General features: G+C 41.2%; 2 protein-coding genes across 6 annotated transcripts in view; one reads left to right on the top strand and one right to left on the bottom strand.

Annotated features, from left to right (window-relative positions):
• Window positions 1–5,052, top strand: part of kmt2d (lysine (K)-specific methyltransferase 2D) — a 36,555-nt gene extending 31,503 nt beyond the window's left edge. For all 5 annotated transcript variants that reach the window (XM_067592211.1, XM_067592214.1, XM_067592210.1 and 2 more), the window contains exons 51-55: window positions 121–251; window positions 1,164–1,449; window positions 1,630–1,703; window positions 1,813–1,921; window positions 2,059–5,052. In XM_067592211.1, the coding sequence (XP_067448312.1) occupies window positions 121–251; window positions 1,164–1,449; window positions 1,630–1,703; window positions 1,813–1,921; window positions 2,059–2,151 (693 nt within the window). In that variant the 3' untranslated portion in view covers window positions 2,152–5,052. The remainder of the gene's footprint in view (window positions 1–120; window positions 252–1,163; window positions 1,450–1,629; window positions 1,704–1,812; window positions 1,922–2,058) is intronic.
• A 529-nt stretch (window positions 5,053–5,581) lies between these two features.
• On the bottom strand, window positions 5,582–22,051 carry acvr1ba (activin A receptor type 1Ba). The gene is made up of 9 exons (XM_067592216.1): window positions 21,841–22,051; window positions 11,952–12,188; window positions 11,578–11,838; window positions 11,044–11,274; window positions 10,598–10,765; window positions 10,245–10,401; window positions 9,841–9,965; window positions 9,608–9,738; window positions 5,582–8,123 (listed from the first exon to the last, which is right to left on the bottom strand). The coding sequence occupies exons 1-9, from the start codon at window positions 21,902–21,904 to the stop codon at window positions 7,998–8,000; spliced, it is 1,500 nt and encodes a 499-aa protein (XP_067448317.1). The 5' UTR covers window positions 21,905–22,051; the 3' UTR covers window positions 5,582–7,997.
• Window positions 22,052–23,312: the final 1,261 nt, after the last annotated feature.

Genomic DNA, 23,312 nt, shown 5'->3' with positions numbered 1-23,312 from the left:
GTTCCATTGTTAACAAAAAATAAAATAAGTATGGTTACATAGCCACACATGTTGGCTATGATATAATGGGTCTACAAAGTGCACAATTAACATGATTTGTGTTACTTCGTTGTGTTTTAGTTGCCTGGAGTGGAGAACTGCCAGAACTACCTTTTCCGATACGGCCGTCACCCACTGATGGAGCTCCCTCTGATGATCAATCCCACTGGCTGTGCTCGCTCTGAGGCCAAGGTCGCCACACACTGCAAGAGGTAAGGCACAGTATGAAAATAACAGGGATGTGGAGGGAGGCTGAAACTTTTATTTCATTATGTTGGAAAAAGTAAGACACTCCCCCCAACCTTTTTTAAAGTCCCCCTCCACTCAAAAATGTGTTCTGCTCCTTGTTCTACAGTTGAAGCTTCACTGTGCCGAATGATGAATGTGCAGAGTTTGAAACTAGAAAGCTGTTTTCACTTTCATCTGCTGAAAGTGGAAAGTTTCTCTGTGCTCACTGAAAATCTGATTTTAAGAGGTGGGCCTACAAGCAGGATTTGTGACATCACAAATAGTATGGAAGCCAATCGTGGTCCAATATTCAACTTGCACAAGTGTGATGTGGAAACTTGAAGCCTGCAGTGCACATACACTGAAAATGGACTAGGATCTTGTGTCCAGTAGTTAAACTTTTGAGATGAAATATATATTTGCTATTCACATATTCTGGGATTTTTAAAGAGGGAGATGATGTATATGTTATTTTAAGGATTTTAACAAGATAATTTTACTTTTTTTGTGGAAAAACTATATTAGACACAAATAATTATTCAAAGTAGAGTATTTTATATACATCTTAAAATATGTCTGGAGGGATCTTTAACATTTTTATTGGACCCTCTCCTTGATTATGTAAAAACTGCACTTTCCTCACCCGAAATGATCTATTTATAATAATAATAATAATAATATAATATATAAATGTCCAACATAATACAATTGTTTTTAAAAACTATTTTATTGTTAATAAAAACACAATTAATCTCACATGAGAAGAATAAATTAAATCTGATATGAGAAAAAAGTTGAGACCCTCCCCTGTTCTCCCAAAAAAAGTCACACTATCCTCCCTTAAGCAAAAAGCAAAAAAAAAAAACATAACTAATACCCACATACATTTTCTCCAGGCCTCACACCTTAAATAGCACCAGCGTGTCAAAGGCCTACCAGAGCACCTTCACTGGGGAGCTCAACACACCATACAGCAAGCAGTTTGTCCACTCCAAGTCCTCCCAGTATCGGCGCCTGAAGACTGAGTGGAAGAACAACGTGTATCTGGCACGATCCCGCATCCAGGGCCTGGGTCTGTACGCTGCAAAAGATCTGGAGAAGCACACCATGGTCATTGAGTACATCGGTACTGTCATACGCAATGAAGTGGCCAATCGCAGAGAGAAGATCTACGAGTCGCAGGTATGCCAATTAGACACTTGAAAGCAGAAAGTACACAAGCAGCATTTCTTGAGGTATGCACAAAAAAACCAAAAGGAGAAAAAATCTTTCAGCGTTGGGACCAACAAGGTATTTATGTTTGCGAAAAATTAAAATTTTAAGTATACATTAACCTATTTCTGTTGTCTTCCTCTAACTTAGAACCGTGGGATCTACATGTTCCGCATCAACAACGAGCAGGTGATTGATGCCACTCTGACCGGTGGCCCAGCTCGGTAAGTACTGATTTGGTATTGGTTGCCCTAATAGTAATCCGTTATGTGTGTGGGGGTTTTGTTTGTGCTTTATTTTTTTTAACTCGCCTTTTATTCCTCTCCTCTCCAGCTACGTCAACCATTCCTGTGCCCCCAACTGTGTTGCAGAGGTTGTAACATTTGACAAAGAAGACAAGATTATCATCATTTCCAGTCGCAGGATCCCCAAGGGAGAAGAGGTGCAGTGCATTAAAACACTGACAACTACTCACTCTTACATATCCTCTTAATTTTGCTACTTTTTGTATGTTTTTGAATCGTCGGTTAAGTTCATTTTTTAAATGTAAACCTTGAACTCTCTGTTTCTTTATTCTAGCTGACCTACGACTACCAGTTTGATTTCGAGGACGATCAGCACAAGATCCCTTGCCATTGTGGAGCCTGGAATTGCAGGAAGTGGATGAACTAACAAGGAGAAAGAGAAAAATAAATGGATAATTCCCCTCTCACTGGTGCCAGAACACTCCTGCGCCAAAGCCTTTGAATCTTACATAGCCAGTGCATAAGCTGTTCTGAAAGATGTGGAGGAAGGCTGGCCTCCATCATTGAAAGACTAAAGCGTTGACACCTGTAGCCAAAGGTTTGAAGAGCATTAATCAATAAAAGCACCCGACCACCTCCACCAACAGCAGCTTGATGGTGGGCCTAACTTTTCATGTTTGGACTATTCTTTTTCCTCAGCCAAAACCCTTTCCCCCCTCGACTGTTCTCAATAAGCTTACAGTGGCTGGAAAACAATCCTCAACATCTACCAAATGATTCTGACCCTCTATCAATACTCATAGCGCAGAGCTCAACCTGGAGCTTCGTCAAAAAGCCATTTTAAAATACTAAGAATGAACTAATAATGCATTTTTATGTTTTAAGTCGGACCTATTTCCTGTCCCACCCAACCACACCTCCCCCCTCACCTCCCAGAAAAGGCACTTTCCCCATCAAGTCATCAATGAAGACAACACGGATATTGGCTAGCTAGACAATCTTGATGTGGCTCTGTGTAAGAACTGCATATGATCGATGGAAAAAAAAGTTAATATAACATTTAAGATGCTATTGATCTGTGGCTCCAGAGGCACCAGATGTTCTGACTGTGTGGAGTCCCAAGGTGGGTTAGTTGGACCCAGTCTACCTCATTGATTTAGCGGGAAGTGACTGCTTTGTATAAAAAAAAAAAAAAAAACTGTTAACTGCTACTGTGGAACAGGGGGGGAAAGGGGGAATGTTTTTATGGGCTTAGCCTTCTCGGACAAGCAGGGAATCTTAAGCAGCAGGTTTGCTCTATCTACTCTATGCTGATGATGATTTACAATAATGAGCCAACATAATTATTATTCATGAATTATTTATACAGAGGAAATATATGACAGTTTTGATAAGATATTGCATTAAAAATCACAATCAGAAGCTTAGCGGGTGTCCTGTATGCCACCAAATCATCCTGGACATTGATGTAGCTTTTCTTCTTCTTTTTTTTTTTTTCTTTTTCTTTTTATTTATGCGTCTCAAAACCATGCTATTAGCTGTGTGAAAGCACAATAACATCCACCTTTTTTAAGTTGCTTAAGACAGTAATGGTGTGAATGAATGGCTCTAGGATTTACTTGGTCTTTGAAGAAGACTATGAAGTCCCAAAATTAACCAACTACACATTTTTCTTGTTGCTTCGTACATTGAAGTTCCACTCGTTGAAAAACCAGCTGGTGGATGCATGACTACTGTCCCATATGATGCTTTTTATTCCCCAACAACTCAATCTTTTCACAACTCAACCTTAAACTTTGAATCATGCCTCTTCCTATCTGTATTATTTAGTGGACTGTTGTTAAACTTTACTGTAGTAAGTCTTCCTCTGCCTGAGTACAGCCTGCAGTGTTTCTACTTCCTCCCTGTAGTGTGCTTTTTCTAGTGCTGGTACTGTCCTCTCGAGGCTGAACTGACGGCAGGGAAAGACTTATTGGATAAAAGGGCATTTGTTTTCATTTCTATGTAAGATGAATGAAAAAAAAAAAGTCTTTAAAGGGAGCTTTACTAAAACTCCACCTTCCCATACTACTTTATTTCCTCCTTCCCCTAACCTAAGACCTCACATGATTTAAAAATGCAAAATTGTACAAACTGTATATATAGTATATGCATTAGGGGGACAGCAACTCTTTATCCAGCCCCTTTGTAATCAATAAAGTCAAAAAGTGTAGAGAAATAAAATTGAAGAAAAAAAAAATCTACCACTGGATATCATTTTAACAAAGATAAAGCTGTATATAAATATAAATATATGTAAAATGGCAAACTAATATCTTTATGTATATGAACCAGAGTGTTTTGCATTTACCTGTTTTTCTATTAGTGTTTTTGCTATAAGCTCTCAGAGACAAGTTTGTTAAAATAGGTATGAGAAAAATGTCTGGTCTTCTCTAATCACTTTGCGACGAGAAGCCGAGGTAACTACAAAACTGTTTGCGAAAGGATTCATGTGGAGAGTCGTTAATTAGACATGAAAATCACTTCTTGCATAAAACAGTACAATGGTGCATAGCATTTGTATTTATGTAATATTGTTCGTGTTTTTTTTTCTTTTTATTTATGCTACTGCTTGTTGATTACCAAAACCTGTCCCTTAATTGGTTACAATTGGATTAATATACTCTTGAATGGAAAATCTTGAATTCCCTAGAATATTGTTAGTGTTTTGCTTTTTTATATCTTCCTTATAGAAGTGAATGTGTTGGTAAACCTTGTGAAATGGTTACTTGGCCTAATGTATGTTATGATGTAATACTCAAAGTTAATCCCATACTTAACCTGGTAATGAATTGCACTCTGATAGTATAACGGAGAACTTCTCTAAAGTGGTAGATATTGATCAAGTATCCGAAGCAGTGATATATATATTTTTTGGTATGTTTCTATTTCAAGGGAAGACCATAACGAGACATTATGCCGCTCACTGGATTTTAGCCTGAATAATTTTTAACTTCTCTGAATCTTAATTTAAGTTCTCTGCATATCTTATAATTTAATAAAGTTTGCTCAAAATTGAAGGTTTTTTTTAACCTCACCTACTTTTTAAAAAGATGTTGCATCTGTACAGCAGAGATACTTTTAGGGAATATGAATAAATATAATGATCATTTTTAATTGTATGTGGCATGTTTTGTATGGATATTATTTTGAATTGTACATATTTTTTTCAGGACGCCAGAGGTTGCATCTCTTTATATACAGCTTTCCACTCCCTTTCCCTGTCATCTTATTTCTTTGTCTGCTTTTGTTTCTTGTAAAAGGAAAAATAAAATGCATTTTAAATACATGCTTATTTTACTTTTTTTTATTTTATAGTTTAAAAAATAATCTTAACTCAAGGCCCACATAACTGATTTCTTGTGGTGCCACCCCTAATGGCCTTCATCAGTGTTTGCTAGGTCGTCATGGTGATGTTTCCCTGGTCCATGTGACCTGATTGTGGAACTCTGGTCAGGCCACAAGATGTAGCTAAAAGCTCCTGAATAAATCTAATAAGTGAACCATGAGATTTTTTCATTTTTAAATCAAGGCTTCCAGGTTAAAACAACTGCCAACTATCTGATTTCACAGCTGAGCCTCATAAAGCACACATTCATTCAAAGGATTAACACAAAAACCCATGAAAAAAATGCAATTTGATACTTTAAAAATACTGTATACCTTATATACGTATAATCCAATATATGGTTTTCTTGTTAGGTTTAGTACAGCCTGCATGCTTGCTGAACTTCTGACCTTTCTACATCTGGAAGCAGCTGTTGACAATGAAAACACTGCATGACACCCTGAATGAGCAGCACCGCTGAAGTCACAGATAAGAAAAAAAGGAATTTATTGTATATCATCTATATACACTTTTTGAACTTATTCTGAAAAGATTTGCACAACATTTTTTTTTTTTTTTTTTAAATCTTGAAGTATTACTCATGAACAGGATGTCTGATGGTCATATACCCATGGCAACAAATCAAACATGGACAGGAGTGTTATGACAATTTTGGTTCAACTGACAGCAGTCTCCCCTTTTCCCCTCCCAGCCCCCCTTCCTCCGCTACGCTCTGCCTGCTGAACTTCTACCCATGTTAACAGTAGCAGCAACATTTCTGGGGTACACAGCCAACGACCCGAAAAAATAAGAGAAAACAACAGGTAGGAAGAGGGGAAAGTCTTAAGTTCATCTACCTCAGTGCAGAGGACCCAGTGTTTGAGACAGCATGCAAAATGGATACTAACATGACACATGGATTCTGGATCAAGTGTTGATAATCATGACACAACTAACATTAACTAAAGTCCATGTGGACATAACAGTGCAGAGCCCAATGATGACAAGTGTCAGTGTAATACTCTCATAACCTTGTCTGCAAACGGACGACAAAGTAGAACGATAACATGCAGTTTCACTTTTACAGCATGTCAGTCTTTGAAGGTAAAACCTCTGAACTACTTATCACATCTAACTGTACGTTTCCCTGGAATCCACATGTGTGAACTGTCAGCAGTTGGGTTTATTTCTGAATAAATAGCCATCGGCAGTATCAGAATTCAAGGTTACACGACGCTCCTAAATATTCCAGTGTCAATGAGAAGGAGATGTCACCCCAGAGGACATAATGTAGAAACAGACCTGCATTACTGAGCTCTGAAAAGAACTCAACAATCAATTCCAACAATTAAAAAAAAACAAAAACAAAACAAAAACAAAACAGAAGTTGCAGCAAAATGATCTGGGATCAGTAGTACCACCGAACTGCCATGAGAGGAGCAAGTGAAAAACAAAATCCAGCAGATGACATGACAGTGTTATTTCCTGGCACAGTTAGAAACCATGCAGACAGATCTGAAAGTACCATTCAAGCAAAAAAAAAAAAAAAAAAAAAAAAAAAAAAAAAAAAAATCACTGTTCAGATGTCACACTGGAGCTTGTGGCATAAAAGGAAAAAAAAGAAGCATGTTTTATATACAAATCATATGTACCCATCATCAGTAGTGTCTAATGTCAAAGTCAAAAGAAAACACCGATCATTATGTCTTTACACAAAACACAAAAAAATACATTAAAAACAAAAAAAAAAAAGGAAAAACAGTATTTTTTCATTGCCATTTCATACGCCTCTTATTTGCTCAGTGTGCATGATGTCATCGTCTGTCACCAGCGGGGGTTATGGCTACATCCATATTTTAACTGAGTATCTTATTAGATGAATGCAGAAAAAACCCCTAAAATCTGAACTGTGGTGAAGACTTGGACTGAACTACATTAACATTAATTTTCATATCAAGACTCCGGCTTGTCACGTCTCATCTCACAGTGTTCATCAATATGAAATAAAAACTATCAACAAATAAATAAAAAATTAAAAACCATCCCAAACATTATCCCTGCCAACGTTTCAAACTAACACCAGGACCGGACCGCATCGGTTGTGCGCAAAACCTGCGGGTCTCGCGCGTGATGAGGAAGCTACAATTGTTTGTAGGATATTTAAGTGAGGGATTAAAAGCACAATCCGGCTGTTTGTTTGTATGCTTAATTACCAAATGTCCAATAACTGATTATGTCTAATGAACTACAGACTATACCAGAGGACATCTCGGTGTCTTTGAGACATGCTAGTAGTCCGGACACCTTTTACACACAACTAGAAACAGTGCTTCAGCCTCCCCCACCCTCCCCCCTCCTCACACACTCACAGCAACAGAATGTGTAGCTGCATGGCCAACAGAAGTTAAATGTTATAGTTCTTGAAGTTGAAACCCACAACATGCTTGACTCTTCTGGACAAGGTTAGTCCGTCATGGGACGATTTCGAAGAGGTAAAAAAGATCAAACAAGCAAAAAAAAAAAAAAAAAAAAAAAATCCCGTCACTGTACAATAGTTATTCCTGCCATGGGAAATGAAAAGAAAAAGAAAAAAGGTTGAGTGTGATGATATTAACAGTGGTAGTGCTGTAGTGTTGTGGCCCATGGAGAAGGGGAGGTCGAAGGGGGGACGGGGAGGAGACACGAGGAACAAAAGGGGGAGGTAGGAGGAGGGGAGGAGAGTCGATAGGAGTGGGTGATTCTCAGTAGTTTTGGCTAAAAAGGTGAGGTAGGCCTTGTCACAACTTGGAGTGTGGCTTTAAAACTGGCAGGGTTTTCATTTTGCAGTCAGTCTTTAGTGTTTGTTTCCTATGGGAGTGTGGTCTAGTTGTGCGTCTCCAGCGCGCCTTTTTTCACCGCCTGGCCGCTCACATCTTGACGTCCTCCTCCACGCTGAGTTGAGACAGAGTCTTCTTTATGCGCAGGGCCGTCAGTCTGGCCGCTCCGTTGGCGTACCAGCACTCCCTCATGATCTTCCCCATCACACGCAGTGACTGCACAGGTAAGGAAACGTGGGTTAGATTTAAAATAAATTTAGGCTAAAACAAGACATTTGAGTAAAAAAAAAGAAAAGAAAAAAAAGACACCTGCAGTTAAAGATGGGATAATAATGACCATGTAGATATTAAATCAAATGGAAGTATTCTAAATGTTTTGTGTATCATTTCATTAACATTTCCAGCCTGATGTGTTTGCTCGCTCTGGAAACATTGATTTAAAATTTTCGTGGCGATACCAACTTCTGCTTGTAACTGGAAACACCACCTCATGGTTGTATGCCTCCGCAAACCAGACAAGTTGCAGTTTACATCCATGTCTGTCCAGACTCATAATATTTGTAGTGAACACTTTGAAGGAATTTGAAAAAAAGGTATTAAGTGTATTTTCCAATAAAGCTGATTCTGATAGAACACAAAGTTGCAGCCATGACAGTAGTCGATGCTTCAGATATGGATGTTGCTGCAAAGAAGCTACAAATTTGACAAAAACCTAGAAAACATTAATGCTTCACACACATTTTCAACCCGGCAGCACAGAAGATCTTTACAATCACCAGAGTTTCAAGATGGGAACCCAAGATTAGTGTCACCACTTCAAATGTGAAATATGATCACAATCTCCCCTCCTGCTCCTGAGTTATGGCGTTGAATAATGGCCAGAAAAATGTTTTTGCAGAACATTATGTCACAGTGACATTGACCTTTGGGATATAAGATGTCATCACTTCATCATTTTATCCTATCAGACATTTCTGTGAAACTGTCATAATTAGCGTATGAATTCTTGAGTTATGGCCAAAAGTGTGTTTTGTGAGGTCACAGCGACCTTGACCTTTGATCACCAAATTTTAATCAGTTCATCCTTGAGTCCAAGTGCATATTTTTACCGGACATAGGCTAATTAAATTCCCTCCAGGCGTTCTTGAGATATCGCGTTCACGAGAATGGGACGGATGTGAGGTCACAGTGACCTTTGATCACAAAAAAATCTAATCAGTTCATCCTTGAGTCCAAGTGGACGTTTTGCCAAATTTGAGGAAATTCCCTCCAGCTGTTCCTGTTCACCAGAATGGGACAGAGGGACGGAAGGACAACCCAAAAACATAATGCCTGAGAGCCGGAAAAATGAGCTCACTAGTGAAACCATCCTAGTTTTTGAGGGGATCGCTCACACTAGCAGACGGCGGGGAAACATCAGGAAAATGAGGCCTGTGAAAACTGAACCCTGCACTGTTATGAAACAGTACAAGAAAATAAAAGAACCTGTTGGACCTTTCATAGGCTATATATAAAATTTAATTTGATGCTCCCCACAACAGTGATTGACAAATTATTGCTCCATATTTAAGTACTCAAGTTAGGACATCCTGTACTGCCAAACTGATAATGCATAACTGCCTCTCTACAGCCACCGAATGTATTTTTAGAAACCAGTCAGAGCAGCTGTTGGTGTAGAGTGTATATAGAGTGTGAAATACCTCGTAGCTCTGCCACCAGTTGGGCACATTGGGCCTCAGTTTCTGGTCACACACCACCTTCCTCATCTCCTCTATGGAAGGGTCAGAGGGCACGAGGTCGTAGTAGGGCAGCTGGTACTCCTCGTGGATACCTGAAGTAAACAGACTCGGGTTTCATGCTCTCGTTCACTAGACGGATTCATTTCACATGAAGCATGTTTACTTTTCAAATCAGCCTGCGTTAGTGGTCTTACCTCCTGCATTGCAGCGACGCGCGATCTCCCAGTACACCAGGCCCAGCGCGTAGATGTCGGCACACTTGAAGGAATCAAAGTGTTTCATGTTGATGGTTTCATCCAGGACTTCTGGAGCCATATACCTAGGATTGACACAAAGAGCAGCAATGACTAATAGCACCAAATACGAGTTTGGAAATGACAGTCTTTTGGTCTTCAAGGTGTTCATGCTCACTTGGCAGATTGGCTTCATAGAAAATACTTGTTATTAGGATCAACTGCTATTTTTGGTCTTTTCATGGGATTTGTTGACAGTAAGACAAATATAGACTGTCACCAGACTTAAATGTAAAGACCTGCAAGAGCGCTAATGTCTAAATGTGAACGTGTGCTTATGAGTGAATGAATATGGAAACATTTACCTCTTAGTGCCCACGCGCTGGTTAGGTGCTATATCGATTGTGTCCGTGATGGACTCATGGCGGACTGCCAGGCCGAGGTCAGCTATGGCACACATGCCGTTCTTCTTAACCAGGATATTTTTAGACTTGAGGTCACGATGAGCAATGCCAGGCTTACCTGAGGGAAAACAGATAACACATCATTACATTTGCATCAAGAGCTTAGCACAAATAGCACATGATTGCTGAATGTAAAAAAAAAAACAAACAAAAAGGGAAAAGGGTGTGTGCGCTTTAACGTTCCTGCTGTGTTTGTTTGTTCGTCCGTTTAATTTATTTTTTCGTGCTGTGTTTTACATGACAGATCGTCTCACCCTGAGTGCCGAGGATCTCCATGTGAAGGTGTGCCAGGCCGCTGGCAGCTGACAGGGCCAGCTTGATCATGCCCTCGATGGTGACGGAGTAGCGGTTCAGGTAGTCAAAAAGGGAGCCGTGCTCATGATAGTCTGACACCAGCCACAGCTGAGTCCAGGTGCCATTATCTGTAAAAGAGCAAAAGAAAATGAGTCTTATTATAGTCATGATATTAACATTATATTAAATTTCACTCATTTTCATGGTGCAAAATAGAATTTCTTATATGGATCCCTTCCTGTCTGTCTCAACCTCCCTTTCATTTTGTTTTTAAAGGACAGACTTACTTTACTTTGACTTTCTTGTAATATAGGTGGTCTAAGAATCCCCCAACAATGCTAAAAAAAATCTTCTGAAAACTCTTTAAGTGATTGGTCCAAGTCTACACATAGAAACACTTCCTCACCTTTATTGTCTGCTGCAATGAATCCGAGGATGTTTTCATGGCGCAGCATGATTGTCTGGTAGATCTCAGCCTCTCGGAACCAGGAGCGCTCCTCTCTGGATGAGAAGATCTTCACCGCCACGTCTCCTCCCCTCCACTTTCCTCGCCAGACCTCACCGAAACGACCTTTTCCTATTATTTCCTGCAGCACGATGGTCCTGGCCACTGTTCGCTGCACAAACAGCGGCAAACCTGAAGGGGGCGGCAGACGACACATGAAATGTTCACTAGTGTTCTCTGTGGACTTGTTTTCCAGATGTGGAGTGGCGGATGAATTCTCAGCAGATTCTAGTTCAGTTTCTTTTTTTTTTTTTTTTTTACAGAACAAAGTATTAGCCAAGAAAATACTTGGCAGACGTTATGTCATGTCTGTCTATGTTAAATCATTTGTTATGTTTTGTCTTGATTCACCAACATAGGACATAGAAAACCTGTCCTACAACACCAAAACCATTCTTTTTCACTTTACATCGTCATATCAAATCACGTGTTTACCAGAGCCTGATCCAGAGGTGGACATGTCATAGATGAGGTCCTGCAGGGTCTTGTCCTTGGCCAGGTACAGATGGTCACAGGATGGGTCCTCTACTTCCAGCCTCTGCCTGTGGCTGTAGGCCCTCTGATGATACTGGAACAGGAAAACGCCAACCATCAGCAGCACACAGAGCAGGAACACCGGCCCTGCGATGACCGCTACCAGCTCCACCGGCCCCCATGAGCTTCCTGAGCCCAACCAGTCCCCCTCCTTTGTTGGAACTAGGAGGGCAAAACAGAAGAGATGGAGAAATAGAGGTGATTACTTTAAGGTCAACAGACTGAATCTGTTGTTTGATGTGATTTTTGTCTGATGTTTGATGATGGAGCCTCACCTGGGACCTTCAGGTCAATACTGTTGCAGTAATCTACATAGCAGCAATGTGTGTTGAGTAGGCCTTCAGCGCTCAGACAGTAGAAGGGTTGTCCAGGAGGAACCAGGTTGTCGCGGTTGATACAGATGCGTACATGTTGCTCCTTCCCCTGGATGTAATATGTAGAGGCCATGCAGGCGCCATCCGTCTCGCATTCATAGCCCGTCTTCTCACAGTTTGTGCAGTTACAACGCAGAGCTGCGGGAAAAAAAGAGAATTGAGTAAGTTAAGATTTATAAGAGAGAACCATGATGTTAAACACATTTCACTTTGCAATTTTGTCCAGCAGGGGGCAAACTAGCCCCAGTTTCAACACAGGATGCAAAGAGTGTCCCATTCAGTTATGGGCATTTTGTGACAGGCAACCACAGAGCTTGAAGTTGGTAGCAGCAGCCAGACGGCCCTGGCGGCCCTGAAATCAGATCCTTCACTGCAGATGAACCCAAACATGCTGGGTGGAGACGGACCTGCCCAGTGGGACAGACAAAGTGAAACCCAACAAGGGGAGAGGGCTCCTGCCAAATCCCCAATGCAGCATTCTAATCCATTCCTCTCTTCTGTCTGTCTCACACTGACACAGAGAGCTGCCACTGTTTAAGCTAATGAGATGGGAGTTTTATTAAACACAGCACACTCCTGCGCAGGGACCTATTAAAGCTGACACAATGGAACTCCTGCCGCTGCCATAATAAAACTACGGTGGTCCATCTACACACTCAAATGAGGTCAGAGCCAGAAAGTCCGCCACATCTGCCACATATAAAACAGAACCAGTGTCGGTTGAGCAACCCAGAGAGCAAACTGATTAGATTTGGACTGAAATGTGATTTTGAGTCATAGCACACATGCTTCTCATTTAGATTAAGGTCAGCACAAAAGGCTTCTTCCAAGGTTTTCCTACTACCAAACAGAGTGCAAAGCAGGACCACGCAAGGCTGGATAGTTGTGAGACTAAGGCACTAGTTTTCACATGGGAAAAACGCAAGGAAGCGGCTAAGCTCAACTGAAGCCCAGCCAGTGATAAATGACGAACTGTCTGACTGACAACAGGGCCGTGAGTGAGGCGTGACAGGCCAAGAGCGGCTCCTTGGTTGGAACAAAGGCTGGACCACTTAAGACTAATCGCTGTGGACTTAGCAAAGACAAGACCACCGTACCAACAACAACACAGGAGGAGACATAAAGCAGAGAGGAATTTCAATCCTTATTCTCTTACATAAAGAGAGGCTCAGCATCGGTTGGACCGCTGACAATGTCTGGCCCAGAGGAAAGAAAAGATTTTAAGAGTGGCAAGCTTCCACTAATCCTCTGTGTCTTATCCTGAGGGTTTCTTTGACCAGATGAGCTCACTGATCTTCCCTGTTTGTACCAACTTGGGTGTCTGTCAAAAGGTGTCAACAGATTTTAACACTTAAATGAGCCAACTGAGCTGTGACACTATTAGGCTTTTGTTCAGTTCAATAAAAAAAAAAAAGAAAAAAAGTACTCAACATGAATGATACATCGATTGCGACATCAGCATTTAACATCCAAGTGTCCGCAACCACAACCTCTGGTGTCATAGGAGTGGTTTCCACTCAGCTGAACTCTGGGGAGGTTGTAATCTGTGTGGGAGCATTTTTTGCATGTAGCGTGTTTGCTGATGTGTCTATGCTTGTTCACTGTGTGTTAACTGGAAATGGTGGAAGTACGGTTTCAGTAATATTTCTCATCTGTTGAATGTTTGTGTGCGTGTGTGTGTGTGTTTTCTGCTCTCCGGGAGGTGAGCGGGAAAGTGGCAGGAACTCTTAGTGGAGTGTGTCCAAATTCACTACAGTTCGCATGCAGATGGAATTTCCTACAGATTACACAGAGGTGAAGCAGGATGGGCCTGATAAAGAGAGAAAAACAAGCCCTGTGCCACATCACGCGAATCTGCAGCATTAATGGAGCAAATAGTTTAGCTAAATAAAACAGATGACCGGAGTTACCAGCAGTAGGTTAGGAAGCTAGACGACACTCGATATCTATCATCAAATTCAGACAACTTGAACGCCTCCTTCCATCAGCCTCCTCTTTTGTAGGACTGGGCTCTCAGTAAAACAAATCAATTTTTAGCAAGCGAGTCCAGAAAAGAGTCGTTTTGATCAATCCATCCTTAAAGTAAGATTGACACTTTAACAAACCAAAAGTTTTTGAGAGAAAGAGTTTCTCCACAGCACACACATTACGGATAACTGCTGGAAGCTAGATTTAATGCCCTTAATTTTTCTCATAAGAATCAAACTGAAGGCTATAAAAGTTCTCTAGGAGAAACATATTGCTCCAATATACAGTAATAAATTAACAACAGCAGCGAGCTGACAAGAACATCATGATCTGAAATGAAAAGACGCATCAATCATGGAGACTGTGTGTGGTAAGACAGATGGTACACAGAAGTTCAGGAAGGAAACCGAACATGGCGGAAAACACACACATTCCCGCCTCGAGTCTACCATGGATGGTTTGTGGTCTACCAAGACTTTGGTTTGTGGGAAGTCTTCCCTTTCATTAAGGGCTACCTTGTGACTGTCCATAAGTCTTCACACAAACAAGCAACAACATTAGGGGTGACCAGTATGGGGGAAAAAAAAAAAATCTATGAAAGAATATTCAGTTTAATCGATAAGAGACAGAAACTGTTTATAGATAAATACCTAAAAAAAATAGAGGTTAATCATCACATTGAAGCAAAAATTCTGTGAACCACATCAGTCTCGCTCATTGATTTACAGCACTGCTCATTACAACCTAATACAACCACAGATATTAAACGGATAGCTCAACAGAAATGGTGTAGTGAAACATCTACCGGCTCACGAATCAGTGTTCAAACAGTAGATCATCATATCATACAGTCCTGAACAGTTATTCCACAAAAAAAAAAAAAAACATGGCAAAATGTGAAACCAAGACCTCAAAAATATTCAAAATGAATGTCATCCAAGACAGGGTATGGGCGTCTAACTAGATCACACAATGTCCGAGAAAGAATTTCGAGCCCACTAGCATTCACCCAAATGCCATGTTGTTTGCACAGTGCTCCACATATCTCACTGCATTCAAAGCAGAAGTGTCACAAAGATACACTCGAAGGAATAATATCAAGCCTAAATACACACGGATCTGAGTAGAGGCCTGGTGTGTGTAGGTTTTTTTTTTTTTTGTGAGTGAACTCTGCTCTTGTATCCACATAATTGGTGGTCTTTACACTGGTCCTTTGTGTGGAGATTAAGACGACATGAGGAGGGATTGGACTGGCCCTGCACAAACAAAGAGCAGAGTGGAGTGGGGGAGCACACTTCTGTGTGGAGCAGTGAGGGGGGATGGGTGGCGCGCAGGGGACAGGCTGGGGGTTAACAGTAACAACCCCGATGTTTGGGGGCTGCTCTGGGCCAGACAGATTGGGGAGGGGGGGGTGGTCCCAAATTGGGCTGGACAATACAGAGGGGAGGGGGCAGAGGGGGTAACGAGCTGGACTTACGGGGCCCCCCAGCTGCGACTGGGGTCTACCCAAGTGACCAGCTGCGACCGTCATTAAAACCCAGTCTAGACTTTGACTTACGGGAGGGAGTAAATAACAGGAAAAAGGAACAGTGAAGGAAAAAGGGGAGAACACAGCGTAAAAGCGATTCCTTTGAGCTGCCAGTGTGTGAAGTTCCTATCATTCCGTTCGTGTTGAGACAGGAAATGGCAGACATACTGAGGAAGGGATTAATAAAACATTGTTGCCATAACCAGCATCGCCTTAACTTGGACCCAACTAAAAACCACAGCATAGTCCCACTCCAAACAGCTTTACACATTAACTATGTTGACCGTGTTATATGTGTGTGTGTGTGTGTGTGTGTGTGTTGTTCAGACCTACTCGTGCGGAGCAACTCTGTCAAAACAAAGGTGAACTCACTCGTATGGAAAGTAGGTCTGGGATGATATGCTTATCTCCTGATTTCATAGTATCATGATACTTGGGTGCAGATTTGATACAGAATCAATTTTTGATTTAAAACCAATTCTCGACTGAATGAATAGAAAAAGGGGCACTATTTTCAGTCTATTGCTCCAGTATACTGTGTGCCAAACCGTTAACTGGTGTCCTTAGTCCACTGAAATACAATATGAAACATAACTGGCAATTAAGATAAATGGTCTGCAGCCTTTTTATTTTAAAAAGTAAACTGCATTCATTAATGAATGAATTAATTTAAAAGCATCTTACAGTCTCCTGCCTGTATGAGAATAACAAACTGCTGTGTTGCTATTAACGTTATGTCTCCAGCAGTGCAGAGCAGCCTCTCTGCTGCACCGTTAGCTCCGGGGGAAAGACATCGCTGTTCAAGACCCTGAGTGGGTGCAGGGTTTTTAAGGTGAAACAGACTGAGCACCGAGTTATTTTCTTCACCTCAGAGTTGGTTTAAGTTGTTTAATGCTGCAGTGTGTGTTGGTCAGCCGGTCTCGTTTGTTACTGTTGGAGTTTGCTGCTCCGCTAATGTTAGTCTCTGAGTCACGGCAGAGAAAGTATTCATAATATACTTCACTCCCCTCTTGCAAAGGTAAATTAAGTCATTAAAGGGGCATTAAAAGGCCTTTTTTGGAGGATGAACTACAAGATAACTCTAGCGTGTGCACACTGTAGACTGTCCAGGTGCTGCACTGCCCCTCGTAGTTGAGTTGCGCCTTTTTCATCCCATCAATGTCATCGTTATTAACATTTTGAAAATCGATTTGACATTTGTGAATCGATTCAGATTCGTAGGAGATAAGAATCGTGATTTTTACGTGTATCAGTTTTTTTAAGCACCCCTAATGGAAAGATGATCAAGTCTGCAGAAAATACTCTTTAAGCACGCTCTGCACAGACTGGCGGGTTATACAAACATAGTGGGTTTCTGGGGGCTATGCGACGCAGACAGACAGTTGGTATGTGCGTGTGTGTATGGGGAGCAGAGCACCATTACCAAAATGCACTGCCTGAAATTAGATCCATACAGATACCAGACTGAGAGCTGATCAAGACAAGCAGACGCCACCAGACAGTGTGAGTGCAACACACACACACACACAGGCACACGCATACGCACACACCACAACTGTGTCCTAATCAATGCTAGGGGAAGAAGGAAAGTCATTACCTTTGTCTGCATCTCAGGGTCAGATTACTGATCTGATTCTAAAGTGAAGTCTCTGGGGCTGAGGCTGCCTCTACTATCTCTACCAACCACCACCCTCCAGGCAACATCCCATCCTGTCTGACTGTCTGCTGCCCTGAACGAGTTCAAAGGCACACAAGTGTGAGTACAGACTCAATCTGGGCTTGATGCTGGTGCTCAAATTCCCAAACTGGTCATTGTTCTTCTATAATGCCCCAGTATGTTGCAGTGCTGTGAGCTCATGCATCTGCCATGTGACTTGAGCTTAAACCCCTTTTGAGTATTAGCAGATCAGAAATTTACCAACTCCTCCATTTTCTGTCTTTTTACAGCCGTTGGCACAGTTTCACTCCGAGTACAGCTGTGACTGGGGATCAAACTTTAACACAGTTTTGGTACCGAACAACGAAATATGTGAAGTACTGAAAGCTGCCATCAAATGTTCCATCCTACCTTTTCAAAAACAGTTCCTGATTTAGAAGTAAATGCTAATTTTATTTAGACAAAGTTCTTGTGTGACCACTTGTGTTTACATGACATTTAATATCTAATAACTTTTAAGTGAAAACAAGGATTTTATTTGACAAATGAAGCATCGAAAAAAGCTTTTTGTGAAACTTGTATTGGCACTAGTACAGAAAATCTTCACAAGATTCCCAGTCATGACTACAGTCAGGAGAAACTCATTATGGAATTCCATCTTTTATAAGACTGACATTTTGCAGAATGATGACAGATTTTTTATGTGATGCAATTTTCTTAATTAACAATATAAGACAAATCCAATTAAAACTCATTATCATGCCATGTCGTGCAATATAAAAAAACAACAACAAAAAAAAAAAGATTAATGTTATTTTGCATACAATGCATAAGCAGATGTTATGACAACAAACCAACTTCTTCTGATCATCATCACCAAATCAGCCAGACCCATCACTGTGTTCATGTAGGACAGAAACAGGGATAGTCACAACGGGTTTTGCACACTCTTTTCAAGCTAATGTCACCATGAAGGCCTGACAGGCAGGAGGTACAGGTTTAAAACTGAACTTCAAGAACTAGCCTGATATAAGTTAGATAATATGCAAATCAAAACTATATGTATCAACTTATCTTATCAACTGCCCTACCCTAGATCACATAAATCAAAGCATATCATTTGTTAAGGAAGTACTGGAGCAAACTTGACATGTATACTGCACACCTTCCGGCAGAATATTACGAGGCAGAGCAGGTCTTATCTACATTCCAACAGCAGCCAAGAAAACAAAAACACCTCTACAAAGAGAAGTGTAATGGAAGACGGGTGTCAAGTTTAGCCCTATAGACATGAACTCACATAGCTACCGGATCTGTCTGGGTGTATTGTGACAATAACAACTCTATATCTTCAAGTACAGTTAAGTTATAGCACTAACGTATACGCTACACAGACCCTTTTAAAAGAAGACAGAAGTGTTCTGAGTAAATTAATGGCATGGGGAAGAGGCTAACCCAAGGTGAAATGGCTGGTTCTGCAGTGGTAGTACTCCCTTGTGGTCCAACATCAGTAATGGCGGAGCTGGGTCAGTCAGAGGCTACGCTGTCTGCTATAGCAATTAGGACTTGGTGCCTCCGGGCCAACGGAGGTCATTAACGACACAGGTCATTATGGAGGGAAAAGTAGACCACCCCAGACCTGACCTGAACCTGACTGGCTCAGTGCCCAATTATAGAAACTGTTGGTAAACACTGATTTCTGAAGGAGAAGGCGTCTGGGACAGGAAGTAACCAGAAATTTTATACAGAAGACGTGCAGCTTCATTTGATTATAATTTAGCTGCAGGGACTGAGCGGCCAAAGCATCAACCCAATTAGAACAGGCCTTGAAAATTGCTACACATTTAGAAGCAACAAAACAACAACAACTTTCTCCTTTTCAAGCTTAAACCAGCTGAAAATACTACAATGTCTCCGCCCTCTCCTGTCCAAACTCTTTTCTCCTTACAGACACACACCTTTGAACCCAATAAGTTTCAAGCTTTCTCTGTACATTCCCTTGGCTCTGATCTAATGGGCAGGTGTACACATGTTCTGATCTGACTTGCTCATGATTCCTCCACCTGAACTCTTTCACACCAAATTTGACATTTAACAGCACCTGTAGCAGAGTTAAGCCCTGCACAGGCAGTTCCCTGAACAAGTAGAGAAGTAGGGACTTTTCTGGGTTTCCAATTGCTCTGTCTCTGATTTACACTGAGGCACATCAGGAAATGACAAGACTCTGGCAGAGATGTGGTAGGGCTACTAAAAGTGAGTGCAGAGTTCAAGAGATAGTGAGACCTCATCTAATCAAAGGCCGTTCTTTAATCTAGGGGGAAAAAAAACACAATCCATGCTAAAGGTTTCTCAGCACCTTATGGTGGCGGTGAGTAAGTGAAAGCTGAAGTGGGACCACAGATAACAAAGTACAGATTAAATTCTGATAAAGCACCCAGGCCTTTTATATGAGAGAGAAAAAGGGGAGGGCAGGAGGAAAAGAGAAAGAGGGACGCGCCCTACCTCACGGCAGTGTGGTTGACAGTGCCCATATCACATTGCCACTGTGTTCAATGCACCCGGGCAGACACAGGCTGCGTCACACAGGCATGTAATGCCCATAACACGAGTGACTTCTAATCCTTATGAAGTCAAAAACATATGACAGATTCATCAAACCTGTGAGTAAATAGTATTCCCACATAAACAGACTACACTCGCCGCAGTTGTGGAATCTGCTCCAGCTTAGCCACTTTCAGGTTTGTCTGGTTTCAGCATTTGCATGGTGTAATCCATTATATGGTGTGAAACCATGGCTCCAGACAGACTTGTGGGCCCCTTTCACTAAAGACCCTGCCAGCTGGACAAACCCATCATCACCCCCTGTCTGCTCAGGCCACACACACCTACCCCCACTCTCCCCTCACACACCACTGTTAGTGTTGGAGTAACCCAGTCACACAAACTGGCCACACAGGTGTGATCGTTTTCCCAGCATGACTTATGTGAACTGATCAACCTCTGTGTACTACACCCTTATCTAAACTAAGCGGGGGAGGAATATTTTCCTGTTTCTTGGAAGGATGACTCAACCGTTTAAAGTGTGACGGCCCCTGCATAAAAGCACAACATACACTCAGTGGATGACAATGTTGTCGACATATTTATTCTGGCACACAGAGTTGAATCTTTTTATTGCTTTGTTTATCTGCATGGTGGCAAGTTGCAACAAGGTAGGACTGCTTCTAAATATGGAGACACAGGACGAATAAACAAATGGGGGGGGGGTGGGGGGGCTTGCGCAACCTAGGACATGCATGTGTATTTAAATTGTCATAAATAGAAAATGTTTTTTATGTATCTGTCTTCATGCAATCCCACTGCTCTTAAGCTCAATGCTCCAATTTTGTGGCTGTAAAACCTCTGTACTGTCTGTTTAATTTTTGTTTTATCACCCTGCTTTCCTATCTATATTTGATTCTTTTTTTAAATTTTGGAAGGGAGTTAGTCTGTACGTTGAGTGTTTTTATTTATAACAATTTATTTACATCAGTGTTCCTTTTTTGTATGTATATTTGTGTGTATAAAAATAATAATTCTTTGGAGCAAAGTTGAAGATGAGTACCCGCTGCAGAGGCAAACATCCACAAGTTTAGAGCAACATACGCCCCTTTGAGACTGTGGTGATGGGCTGGTATCAGCTGCTCCAGCAGACGGACAGGATTCAGACTGAAGCAGCCCCATAACTGGCGCCTCAAAAGACCCCACTTGCCACATTTCCATCACAATGAACCCAGACTTCAACTCTGACTTCTGTCTGGGATGGCTGAATACACGGCTGTTGTCACCCTATGCCAGCATTCACTTTCTGCTGGAGGCCGCTAAGCAGCCCTTTTCACTCCTTACAAATAGACACCAATGCAAGAGCTGCCAGTGTTTACTCTCAGAAACACATTTCATGCACTAAAGTAGGGGTAGGCCTTCATTCACAGGCTCCTTTCTCCTTTCTCCAGCGTGGAAACCAGCGCTCACAGCATGTGTCCAAACTGTAACTGATCACATTGCACACATTTCACCCGCCAGCTATCATTACATTGTGTTTTACCCAAACAAATACAGTGATAAGTAGTCACAAGCCAACACGAGATGTGTTTTGTGAATATGTTAGCATAACAGCCACCCGAGAGATAGCGTTAACTTAAATATCAACACCAGGCTGTGCATTATTACTCGGTGTGTCTATGCTTCACAATATCATTTCTGTGTTGTAGCCCACAAACGAAGCATATTTATCGACAATATTCAACTTTATATAGTTCATTATCTAGTTAGCTAGCAAACGTTAGCTGGCGCTTCGAAATAAACAGCCCCACCATGTTGTTGTTGTTGTGGTTTAGCTACTTGCTCCGTGCTCAATAACGACCAACAAGTCAGGTTTTGTCACTCGGTAAAAGACAAAAAAATCTCACTCGATAACAAACTAACAAACAGCCTGACTTTTGGTGCGGGAGAGCCGAGGTTTTGAGGTCAACGCTAGCTAGATACGGTTAGCCAAATCCCCGATACACAGCGCCATGACGATGAGCGACAACAGGCGATGCCCGGTCCAGGAAAACACATCGAGACAAAAGCCGGAGAGGGGCTCAGATGAAACTTACCATCAGCGACAGCCACCAAGCCGAACAGGGCCAGCAGCGTTGGGGCAATTTGTTTTAGAGCCATTTCTTCAGAATTCCCATCTCTCCGCGATGAAATGCGTCCGAAGTGTGTCGTTATCAACACGACCAGACCTGAAACACAACCACAGTCCGACCGCACACACCACCACACCGCCAGATACGAGCCAGCCAGCCAGCCAGCCAGCCAGGCGAGTGACGTATTTAAAGGGGTGTGCGTGCGTGTTTAAAGGGGAGGGCCGCCTGCAAGTCTGCAGCCGAGGTCAGGAGCTGTGTTGTAAATAAAAAGCGGATGAATTACAATCTTACTGTCTCATATAACCAAGAGGCAGAGTGAGTGTTATAGACGCACGATATGTTTATTTTATTAGAAAAAACAACAACAACAACAGTAAATTATGACTTCATCTCTACGGTATTACTCTGTGTCCTAATGTTTTAGGTTATCACATTAAACAGCTGCATTTAGCTGAATGCATTCCTGAAAATATAGTAGTATTTTTTCATGTTGTTTATTTATAGTTTTAGTTTATGAGCGTTTAAATATTATGTTATATAATTGATGTTGGTTTATTTGGATGGGGAGTAGTACTGCACTGTGAGTGATTTTATGGTTGTATAAACTTGAACCTTGACTGAGGTCATTACTTTAGAGCCGCAACTATTACTCCGTTAATGGATTAGTTGCCAACTAATAAATAACCCTAACCCTAGCCAACTATTTTGATAATTTTGATAATCGTTTTTAGTCATTTAAAAAAAAGACCAAAGTCTCTGATTCCAGTTTCTCAAATGTGAATATTTTCTGTTTTTTAGTCTTCTATGATAGTAAACTGAATATCTTTGGGTTGTGGGCTGTTGGTCAAGACAAAAGAAGACATCTGAAGGAATCACCTTGGACATTTTTCACCATTTTCTGACATTTTATAGACCAAAGAAGAAATCAAGAAAATAATTGACAGATTAATCGATAATGAAAATAATTGTTAGTTGCAGCCCTATATTACTTAAGACTGCTTTTGATGATTGGTCTCTTTGAAACAAAAATATATTCAGGGAACTTACTGGGTCTAACTGGCCATCTTCTACTCTTATTGTTACTGAAAATGTAAAATCATCAGCTGAATGTTTAAAAAGGTAAAAAAAAAAAAAAAAATAGTGAAAATAATCTGATGCTATCTTTGTTGTTGTTCCCTCAAAATGTGAACCCATGGATTTAATAACAGTTAGTATTTTATTAGAAAAGCAGAATTAAGCATTATTACAGTTTACTGTCTATGACTGTCAGACTATGTTAAAGTCAGTTTCCATAAATTCCAATTGACATTATGTCATGGTAAAATCGTGACATTTCAAAAGATGATTTAAAACACTGAAGATAATCTGATGATATTTATGACAATAAAATGTGTTATCAGGGATTTAATGATCTGAGGTCAGTCACCAAACTCATG

Source organism: Thunnus thynnus, chromosome 6, assembly GCF_963924715.1.
Source record: "Thunnus thynnus chromosome 6, fThuThy2.1, whole genome shotgun sequence".
Lineage (NCBI taxonomy): Eukaryota > Metazoa > Chordata > Actinopteri > Scombriformes > Scombridae > Thunnus > Thunnus thynnus.
This window is presented reverse-complemented; position numbering and strand designations above follow the sequence as displayed.